General features: G+C 40.1%; 1 protein-coding gene across 3 annotated transcripts in view; it reads left to right on the forward strand.

The window, feature by feature from the left end:
- The window catches only part of tmem71 (transmembrane protein 71), a 13,875-nt gene extending 4,732 nt beyond the window's left edge, over nucleotides 1–9,143 (forward strand). For 2 of the 3 annotated variants that reach the window (XM_029453710.1, XM_029453708.1), the window contains 7 exons: nucleotides 315–524; nucleotides 2,681–2,922; nucleotides 3,604–3,780; nucleotides 4,483–4,549; nucleotides 4,840–4,901; nucleotides 5,866–5,915; nucleotides 6,000–9,143. In XM_029453710.1, the coding sequence (XP_029309570.1) occupies nucleotides 315–524; nucleotides 2,681–2,922; nucleotides 3,604–3,780; nucleotides 4,483–4,549; nucleotides 4,840–4,901; nucleotides 5,866–5,915; nucleotides 6,000–6,023 (832 nt within the window). In that variant the 3' untranslated portion in view covers nucleotides 6,024–9,143. The remainder of the gene's footprint in view (nucleotides 1–314; nucleotides 525–2,680; nucleotides 2,923–3,603; nucleotides 3,781–4,482; nucleotides 4,550–4,839; nucleotides 4,902–5,865; nucleotides 5,916–5,999) is intronic. The other variant, XM_029453709.1, reaches the window with a different exon arrangement.
- Nucleotides 9,144–11,893: the final 2,750 nt, after the last annotated feature.

Genomic DNA, 11,893 nt, shown 5'->3' on the forward strand with positions numbered 1-11,893 from the left:
ACAATAGAACATATTTATATTATCTTTACCATGTCTTTGTTATAAACCTTTGATATCTTTCACTCGTAGGTCGTCTGTGATTTTATTCCCATAAAAAGACATTTCTGTCATTTTTCAAGTAATATTTATGCCGCAAATTAAAATTTAAATGAGTCCCGTTTTCTTTTTTCTGCCTCTTTCCCGCAGAGAATATGACATAATATGATATATTATAATGTTTCATCTCACTACACAGCATGGAGACACAATCGTATTATCATAATATAAATATTATATAATGTTTTCAATATTACACTTTAACATGTCTCCGTCAGCCTCGACCTGTCTCTCCTCTCTCCTGACTCCTCGTACGTCTGTTACTCGTCTGTGGGCGGCGGTGATCCGTGCTCCTGCCGCCGCTCGCCGCGCCTCCTCACCAACGGATACTACAGCGTCACGGAGGACAGCTTCTCCTGGGACGACGACGGCAACGTGTCGCTGACTCCCTGCAAAACCAGCGTGTCCTACAAGGAGAACCTCGTGAGGTGAGAGCAGCTTCTAAAAGACATTTAATAAATGTTTTTCTAACATACTCTACTCTTCAAAGCACAAGAACGCCTCTGAAAGGCTGAAATTAACAAGCAACGTGTTGCATTAGCAAAGCTCTACTTTATTTGGAAATCTTTTTATTGCTCCATAAATACAGAAATAAAATACAGCCATAAAAAAAGCTCAGCTGTGAGTGACATGTGAACAAAGCCCTCTGCACAAAGCTGCAGAATATAGAGAGGAATGAAAGTGGAAAGGTTTGGTGTATGTAAGTGCTACTACAGGTGAACAGAGTCATACATGTTGTACACACTACAGGTGAACAGGGTCATACATGTTGTACACACTACAGGTGAACAGAGTCATACATGTTGTACACACTACAGGTGAACAGAGTCATACATGTTGTACACACTACAGGTGAACAGGGTCATACATGTTGTACACACTACAGGTGAACAGAGTCATACATGTTGTACACACTACAGGTGAACAGAGTCATACATGTTGTACACACTACAGGTGAACAGCAACATGTTTCCACACTACAGGTGAACAGGGTATGTTACACACTACAGGTGAACAGGGTCATACATGTTGTACACACTACAGGTGAACAGGGTCATACATGTTGTACACACTACAGGTGAACAGGTCATACATGTTGTACACACTACAGGTGAACAGAGTCATACATGTTGTACACACTACAGGTGAACAGGAGTCATACATGTTGTACACACTACAGGTGAACAGGGTCATACATGTTGTACACACTACAGGTGAACAGAGTCATACATGTTGTACACACTACAGGTGAACAGAGTCATACATGTTGTACACACTACAGGTGAACAGGGTCATACATGTTGTACACACTACAGGTGAACAGGTCATACATGTTGTACACACTACAGGTGAACAGGGTCATACATGTTGTACACACTACAGGTGAACAGGGTCATACATGTTGTACACACTACAGGTGAACAGAGTCATACATGTTGTACACACTACAGGTGAACAGGGTCATACATGTTGTACACACTACAGGTGAACAGAGTCATACATGTTGTACACACTACAGGTGAACAGAGTCATACATGTTGTACACACTACAGGTGAACAGGGTCATACATGTTGTACACACTACAGGTGAACAGGGTCATACATGTTGTACACACTACAGGTGAACAGAGTCATACATGTTGTACACACTACAGGTGAACAGAGTCATACATGTTGTACACACTACAGGTGAACAGAGGTCATACATGTTGTACACACTACAGGTGAACAGGGTCATACATGTTGTACACACTACAGGTGAACAGAGTCATACATGTTGTACACACTACAGGTGAACAGGGTCATACATGTTGTACACACTACAGGTGAACAGAGTCATACATGTTGTACACACTACAGGTGAACAGAGTCATACATGTTGTACACACTACAGGTGAACAGGGTCATACATGTTGTACACACTACAGGTGAACAGGGTCAAACATGTAACTAACAGATATCATGAAGCTTCCCCACTTCATGACTCACATCAACACAGTTTATATCACAAGTGTTTAATATGTACATGAGGCGTTATGTAATGTAGCTGTGGAGAGTTTAAATCTACACACACAGTTACAAACACACACAATCAACATTCTGTGTAAAAGTACAATAATTGTTTATTTATGAACAAATCTTTTTGAAAACTTGGTCTTTATTTTGCATTTATTGATCAATTAAAAATGAATGATTCCTCAGCATGACAATGTAGCATGGGGACAATTATTAAATATGGGACATTGGGAAAATAAATAAAAACAAATTCATTTAAATGTTTTTATAAATCGGGTAAAACTTCATTTATTGTGCAGCGGTTTTAACACAAAATTGTAAATATATAGTTTAAATAAACAAACTATAAATATAAAACAATAAATATTATTATTTATATTATTATAAGATTAAAAAACAATTAAAATTTATTTTATTTACATAATAATTTAACATAATCTGGTAAACATTAAGACGCACATTTAAAATGCACACATGTCAAAGTATAACGGTGAGGATCCTGAGAAAGGAGCAGTCCAACAGCGTTAATAGAACTTAAATAAAACTTGAGGAATTCTTCTTCTCTCAGGGTGTTCCGGCGGCGGCGCCGGCCTCGCGGCTCTCTGGCTCGCCTGCTGAGCGACGTGACGGAGAGCTGCCAGTCCTGGCTGGACGAGAAAGTCTTCAGAGGTGTTTTCAGGACAGGACAGAACCAGGACCAGGTCCAAGACTGCGCCAGGACCAGCCAGGAAGGCCCGGCCACGTTGGACGAGTCGACCTGGTCCGGGTTCACCGGCACCGAGCTGGACGACGGCCACGGCTTCACTTACGGTCAGTAACGTTTTCACTTCTAAGCTGCGTTCGTATTTAAAGGTGTCGCGCAAATTCAAGCCCCGTTCATTCTGTCAGGCAGAAAGGTTCCACATTTAAATATATATATATATATATAAGTTTCAACGCTGTGAGCAACACAAACCTCCGTCATGTAGCAGGAAATCTCAGACACAATTACAACATAAAGTATCCGACAGTCGAGATAATAAACCTTTATTCGTTTTCAGACTGCTGGTCGAGCTGTCGCAATATCAAATCTTCATCATCTTAATAATGTGGCCAAAGTTATTCACAATAAAGATTTTATAAAGACATTTTGGAACGAAAAATACATGGAGTTTATTTAATATATATATATATATATATATAACATTTATTATTATTTATTATTTATTATTTATTATTATTGCATGAGGCAATGAAATTAAGGCATTTCTGTCTGCCAAGATGAAAGCAACAATAAATGTTTTTAAAAAGCACAAAATGTTTTCAATTTCTCCTCATTTTATTTTGAAATCCTGTATGCTTTAACTTCCTCCTCCTCGCTTCTTCTTCTACCTCACATTTAAATCAAAGTTGTACCTTTTTACGCTGTAAAACACTGAGCTGTGTTATACTGAAATATATATATATATATATATATATATATATATATATTTATTTTTGGCTCTCTTTCAGACCACACGGAGACCCCCCCCCCTCCAGATAAAGAGGCCCTGCCCTCGAAGCTGCTCATCCAGGAGGAGATTTGTTCTGAGATCTGTCAATCAAAGGAGCTGGGTGGCCTCTCTGAAGTCCCGCCTCCCTCACCTTTCTACACCAACAGCTGCTGTCAGGCCTCACCTGAGCACCCAGGTGAGCTGAAGCACTATTTATTTAAAGTGTGTGTGTGTATATATATATATATATATATATATATAATATATAATATATATATATATATATAATATATAATATATATATATATCTACAAATATATATATTTTTAATATATATATAAATATATATATATATATATATATCTAAATATATAATTTTAATATATATATTATATATATTTTTTTATTTTAATTTGTTATATATATAATATATATATATATATATATATATATATATATAAAGATATATTTATATAAATATATATATATATATATATATATATAAAGATATATTTATATATATATATATATATATATATATATATATATATATATATATATATATATTTATATATATATATAATATCAGCGTCTTCATTGAAGCCTTGTGCCGCTCATAGTACAACAAAGTTTATTACAGTATTATTTGATGCTCTCTGATCTCCAGTCAGATTCTATAGAAGTCTATGAGAAAATGTTTCCACTTCTCTCTTTATTTATTACCTCAGTAACATTTTCCTGATGAAATAAAAATATATAAAATAGCAGTTTTAAAAGCAGCAAACCCTTTTTAATCTTGCACTGACACTAGTGCGTAACAGAATGCATAATGTGAAGTAATCAGTTATTTAATCCTTCCCTTCGACTGCTGTTTGATGTGTTTGTATTTGTGTTTCAGGGTTAACGATGAAGACCCTTCTCCTTTTCATCTTCACCATCTTCATCTTCACGGCTCTGTACTCGGGGTAAAACTCTTATTTCATTTACAAGCAGTTAAAACAGATAATGTGTGTAAATACACACTTATTACTAAACTATCTTTAAGGAACAATAATGTTTAACATCATCACCAAAACAAATGTTTTTAGCTTTCGGCCTCTTGTGGAACAGCTTTTAATAAATGTGGGTTTTCCCATTCACTTCAACACAGTGACAGTTTGCCTGGAGCCTCTAGTGGCCACCGGAGGAACCGCAGACATGTTGTCGTTTGTTTTCCGACACTGACGTGTGCTTCGGACTCTTCTCTTCCCCGCAGGTGTCCGTTACGGAGTGCGACCGTCGCATCGACCGTGTTCGTGATGATCGCAACATTTATGCGTAAGTACGACATCAGATGAGACTGAAAAGGTCGAACATTATGGATCTGTTGATGACATGTTTCTGATGTAATGGAGTTTTTTTACACACGTTTGTTTTGCATATTACACTATTTGAATGGTTATTATTAGTTTTTCATTTTAAAGCGAAGACTTCTTGAATGTTTTGCACCTTAATGTTACGAAATTCACGGTGAAAAGAAACTTAAAGATTTAAAGATTTATAGACGATCCAAAGCTTTAAGACTTTAGTATCATATCGGTTTTCAAACCCAGATCAGCAGAACTTCAGTCCTTCTCGTGCTACTTTCTACTTAAATATTATACTTTTTACTCCACATTTATCTGACGCATTCAGTCACTGCTTACTTTGCAGATTCATATTTTTGCACACAAAACTTATTAAAAGTAAATTCTAAAAGTATTCTTCATGTAAAACATTTGCTGCTTTTCTTTTTAATAAAAAAAAAAAAGATTTAAAAACCTTGCCTGGGACATTTGAGCTTTTATTGTGAAAATCTGAATTCTTATTTCTTGGATAAAGTTTGAAAAAAGATAATTTCTGATGTTTTCTGTTAATATTGTTAAGATATTAGTAATAATTCTGAGGTTTGGACTACACAAAAAATGGGCTCATTTCTCACTTTTTTCACTATTTTTACAAACTGAACATTAAGTACATGAAGTATTAATGTAGAAAATAATCTTCACATTAATCCAGAATGTAAATAATTATTAGTTAATATTTTGCAGCTCAACAAACTCTAAAATCTTTTTATTACATTGAAGCACGAGTCATAATAATGTGATGACATCATGTATAATAACAGTCACATCCTGCGAGGTTTTCATACTTTTAATACTTAAAGCATTATATTACATGCACATTTTACATGTAACTATATTTACTGTGCGGTTTTAAGTTTCTCGTTGTTTAGTGTTGAAACATTTCTGATTTCTTTCAGTCCTGACGAAGTCGGGGCCGATGGGCGAGTGGAGGAGGGCGAAGACGGAGGTGAGTCCAAAATCAAGTTTCTCTTTGTTTTGTCCATCGGCAGTGAAGGAACAACAGCAACTGACGTTATGATTGTGTGTTCAGGATATCACATCTAGAAACGAGTAAGAGAAGCACCAGGAGACCAACGTCTGCAGCGCGACAGAGAAGGTCTGATGAGCAGAAACATTTCACTTTTCACTGTTTGCATGTCAGTTGCACTTAAAGTTGTCCTGAGCTCCGGAAACATTTCACAGCAAACACCTGCTTGATGCTTTGACTGCAAATGAAAACTCTTTGAATGTAAATCTTTGATCTGAAGTTAAAGTGAAACCGTTAAATCCAAAGCAAAGCAAGAAGAGCTGCTGAGTTAAGATTACACCTGAGACTTTGAGTCTCATGATGACCGGATGTTGAAGCCCAGTCAGAAAGTGTGTTTGTTGTTAGAAATCTGAAGGAGCTCATTAACACGTGACACACGTTACCGTAGTTTAGCTATAAAACATAGAAAGTATATGAAATATAAAATGTCCAAATGTACCTGATGTATTTTTGCAATTCTCTAAGTGTTCCTTCGATTGTTAATAGTTGAACTTGGCTTTTTTGGGCTGTCCAAAGTGACCAAACGTCAGACTGAACTCGTCTGGAGAACAAATCCAGGTCGCTGCGAAGCCTCACTTCTTTTCAAAATAAGAGCTTTTTCTAAAAAAAAAAAACTACCTGGAAGTTGTAACTGCAGGAAGATAAGTGCCATTTGTGTTCCTGAGGAAACTGAATGAAGAGTTTTATTCCAAAATTAAATAACAAATAATATAATAAATGAAATCATGTTGGTCCTGGTACATTAAAGCTGCACCGGCTCAGATTTTATTGTGAAAATCTGATTGCCTGGTTAGAGTTCTGAGGAGAACGTGTTTTGTTACAGAACTATAAGTTCTGATGTCTGTAAAACGCATCATAAGAAGAAGTCTGTCGACGTCAATTGATTGACAGGTCGATGGGCGGGACCAAGGATGAATTAATCTTAATATGAAATGAAGATGATTTAAATCCAGTTATTATAACGATGTAAAACTCTTCCGCTGTGAAGTGCCTTTCATATCAGCCAGCCGTACAGAATCATAATAATAATAATAATAATAATAATAAGACTACAGGGAAGTGATGGATTCAAACCTAAAACGCTGCTGAGACATTAAACAGACCTGCTCCAGAGTCACATGGGGTTTGATTCGTCCTGCAGGGTGAGGCAGGCGGGTGGAGTTTACTGCGTTGGGACAGTTCTCAGATCAAAATGTTTTCTTACACAGTGTTCACACATGTTGCTGTGATCTAAACTCACAAGACACAACGCTTTTGTAAACGTTCGGATCAATCAGGAACTAAAAGCTGCAAAACCAGAGCTGCTCTGAGAAGTTGAACATTTCCATCTTCACAGAGACTCGTGAAGCTGCGTCTTCGTGAGCGCCTTGCTGTCACGATGCGTGCGTCACTTTTAAAGTCCATGTGTGAACGTAGCCTGGCCACATTCTTGTGAGTCAGGTTCTGCTTCTCTGTGCGGGTTTAAACTTCTAAACACTTCCAACACTGTAGCTTTATAAGGTTTTGACTTTATAAAGTTGTATTTCAAATTCAATCACGTTTGGAGCTCAAACTATGCCAAGACTCAGCCAAGCTGAAGCAGGAAGAGCTGAGCTGTGCTTTCACAACTCAGCTCCTTCTGAGTGTTTCTGTGAGGAGCAGAGACGTCGTGTCGCTTAGTTTATCATGTGATAAGTAAAGCTTTTTATTTCTATTCAAGTTGTGATAATCATGTCGCGTTTAAGTCCTATAGGAATTACTGGAATTACCAGTTTCTGACTTAAATAACTGCGATTTCTCTGAAAGCTTCAATGTTTACGACTTGGCGCAACGTAATACGGAAGTGCCTGAACGCCTCACACTAACCAGAGTCTGCCAGGTGATTAAACCCACATTTACTGGAGGTATTTTAACCCTCGCACCCCCAACACTGCAGACATTCAACCGGGAATCTTTTGTTCACACGAACGCTTGCAAGTCGTAAACAGTCTTGTCTGACGTGAACGTGGAGATCTGCCAAAGTTTAACTCGGGGCTCAAAACATTTGTTTGTTCTTCACTAAAGAGAATTTGATGGAGAATAATGGTTGTCACGACTGCGGGTGTGACTGGCCCTTTAAGAGTCTGACGTCTCTTCTGTGTTGATCTGAGTTACTGATGTGTCACTCAAAGTGCCAAACGTGTGGCGATTACGGAAATCAATCTATATTTACTAATATTTTTAATACAGCTCTGCATGACTTATTACTTTGCATTTAAAGCTGCATTTATCAATATTTTTGATTTGAGCAATATATTAAATTCCCCTGTGTAAATAAATGTGAGCTCTAAAACGCCCTTAAGTTTCTTTAAGATGTTTGTTTTGGTTTCATGGCTGAAGGTTTGAGCCAGAGGTTCATCCCAGGAGCTGGTGGAGAGCAAAGAAACTTCAGTCCGATGTGATGAATGACATGCGTTCTTCTGCGCCCTGGTGGCCACAACACTGTGATGCAGCTTTAAATGATCAAAGTTAAATGTTAAAGTTTTTCTTATTTTATAGAATATACTTTTATGAAGTGTTGTAAAAATATTGAATTTACTGCAAAAGACTGAAAACTCATTTAATATGAATTTTCCTGGATGAATCAAACCTTTAGATAAGCTAATGTTTGTGATGTAATGCAGCTATATATGTATATATATATATGAATATATATACATACATATATAAATATACATATATATATATATATATGTATATGTTTGTTTTTTTCCATTGACTGCACTTTCTTCCTCATGTGGAAATGTGATACTTGTGAAGGCACTTGTTATATTTGTTTGATTCCACTGTGTTCATGTTATTAAAGTCAGAAAACCGTAGAAATTAAACCTTAAACGAAACGCAAACTAGATTTTAATTTGAAATTGAGACGTGTAGAAGATTGTTGCCGTTATGAACAAATTATGTGACAAATTAGCTTCCAACAGTCTTTTTCCCTCCAGTGCTCATCAGTTAAATTTGTAAGTTCTTCGTACTTTAGTGATTTTGAGCAGTTTGATGGCGTTTTAAGATTTTATTTTTACTGTATTTTGCATATTGTGAAATATCTTCCTGTTTAGGAGGATATGTTTTGTTTTATGTGACGTTAAAATTACTGTTCATCATGCATTAAATCCTGATAAAGACAAACGGTGTGTTTGTGTTCAGTGGGTCAGTATTTACCTGCCTGAAGAGGTAAACACTGAGTAAACAACAAGGAATACTTTCACTGTCTCGTATTATAGTTTTATTATCAATACTGAAGCTCAGACATCTCAGCACATTTCTCACAGAGCTCTTAAACTGAAATCAAAAATGAATTTTATTTAAGATGTTATTCTCAGGTGGAGACAGAAAGGTCAAAGACACCAGAGGAAATAAAAAAACAGGTGATTTTTGTCATTTTTATGTCATTTAAGATGAAGTTTTGCTCAATCTAAAAGACTGCATTTGTTGTTTTGATAGTAATATGTGACTTTTCAAATCTGCATTAAAATACACACCCGGCGTTTGGATGCACGTCTTTGTTACGATGGTGAATCAGCACTGTCCGACCGCACCATGTGAACATCTGATTATTGATTATCACGTGATTATTGCTCATGAATTTCCTTGTGAAACTCAACACATTTGCTTTTTATTGCAAAATGACATAATGATCATGAAACGTCATAAACGGAAACATGGCGGTCGTCCATCCATCCATCCATTGTCTACCTCTTATCCGGGGTCGGGTCGCGGGGGCAGCAGCTCCAGTAAGGAACCCCAATCTTCCCTTCTCCGGGCCACATCCTCCAGCTCCGACTGGGGGATCCTGAGGCATTCCCAGGCCCCAGTGAGGAGATATAATCTCTCCACCGAGTCCTGGGTCTTCCCCGGGGTCTCCTCCCAGCTGGACGTGCCTGGAACACCTCCCTAGGGAGGCGCCCAGGTGGCATCCTTACCAAATGCCCGAACCACCTCAACTGGCTCCTTTCAACGTAAAGGAGCAGCGGCTCTACTCCGAGTCTCTCACGGATGGCTGAGCTTCTCACCCTATCTCTAAGGGAGACGCCAGCCACCCGTCTGAGAAAACACATTTCGGCCGCTTGTACCCGTGATCTCGTTCTTTCGGTCATGACCCAGCCTTCATGACCATAGGTGAGGGTAGGAACGAAGATCGACCGGTAGATTGAGAGCTTTGCCTCTCTTTTCGTCACAACGGTGCGGTAAAGTGACTGTAATACCGCCCCCGCTGCTCCGATTCTCCGGCCAATCTCTCGCTCCATCATCTCCTCACTCGCGAACAAGACCCCGAGGTACTTGAACTCCTTCACTTGGGGTAATGGCTCATTCCCTACCCGGAGTAGGCAATCCACCGGTTTCCTGCTGAGAGCCATGGCCTCAGATTTAGAGGTGCTGATCCTCATCCCAACCGCTGCACACTCGGCTGCGAACCGATCCAGTGACTGTTGAAGGTCACAGACCGATGATGCCATAAGGACCACATCATCTGCAAAGAGCAGCGATGAGATCCTCAGGTCACCGAACTGCAACCCCTCTCCTCCACGACTACGCCTCGATGTCCTATCCATGAAAATCACGAACAGGATTGGTGATAAAGCGCAGCCCTGGCAGAGGCCAACATTCACTGGAAACGAGTCCGACTTACTGCCGAGTATCCGGACACAACTCTCGCTTTGGGCGTACAGGGATTGGATGGCCCTCAAAAGTGACCCCCTCACCCCATACTCCCGCAGCACCTCCCACAGTATCACCGGGGGGAAATACGCCTTCTCCTGAGGTGCCCTATGGTTTTTCAGAAGCACCTTGGTGCCGACCGAATGTCCTTCTCCATAGCTTCTCCGAACTTCTCCCACACCCGCTGCTTTGCCTCTGACACGGCAGAAGCTGCCGCCCTTCTAGTCCTTCGATACCCTGCAACTGTTTCCGGAGTCCTCCCGGATAACATAACCCGGAAGGACTCCTTCTTCAGTCGGACGGCTTCCCTGACCACCGGGGTCCACCACGGTGTTCGAGGGTTACCGCCCCTTGAGGCACCTAAGACCTTGAGACCACAGCTCATCACCGCAGCTTCAGCAATAGAGGTTTTGAACATCGCCCACTCAGGTTCAATGCCCCCAACCTCCACAGGGATGGCTGAAAAGCTCCACCGGAGGTGTGAGTTAAAGATCCCCAGGACAGGGGCTTCCTCCAGACGTTCCCAGTTCACCCGCACTACCCGTTTGGGTTTACCAGGTCTGTCCAGAGTCTTCCCCCACCCCTTGATCCAACTCACCACCAGATGGTGATCAGTCGACAGCTCCGCCCCTCTCTTCACCTGAGTGTCCAAAACATGCGGCCTCAGATCAGATGATACGATTACAAAATCGATCATTGACCTTTGGCCTAGGGTGCTCTGGTACCACGTGCACTTATGAGCATCCTTATGTTCGAACATGGTGTTTGTTATGGCCATTCCATGACTAGCACAGAAGTCCAACAACAAACGACCAATCGGGTTTAGATCAATCACGCCTCTCCAGGTGTCTCCCTCGTTTCCCACGTGTGCGTTGAAGTCTCCCAGCAAGACTACGGAGTCCCCTACTGGAGCCCCCTGCAGGGCTCCATTCAGGGTCTCCAAGAAGGCCGAATATTCAGAACTGCGGTTTGGGGCATAGGCACAAACAACAGTCAGAGTTCCCCCCCCCATAACCCGAAGGCGTAGGGAGGCGACCCTCTCGTCCACCGGGATAAACTCCAACGTAGCGGCGCTCAGCCGGGGGCTAGTGAGTATCCCCACCCCGGCCCAACGCTTCACACCTTGGGCAACTCCGGAGAAGAATAGAGTCCAACCCCTATCCAGGAGTACGGTTCCAGAGCCAAGACTGTGCATGGAGGTAAGCCCCACCAGATCCAAC

The sequence above is a fragment of the Cottoperca gobio genome, chromosome 17 (genome assembly GCF_900634415.1).
Source record: "Cottoperca gobio chromosome 17, fCotGob3.1, whole genome shotgun sequence".
NCBI lineage: Eukaryota > Metazoa > Chordata > Actinopteri > Perciformes > Bovichtidae > Cottoperca > Cottoperca gobio.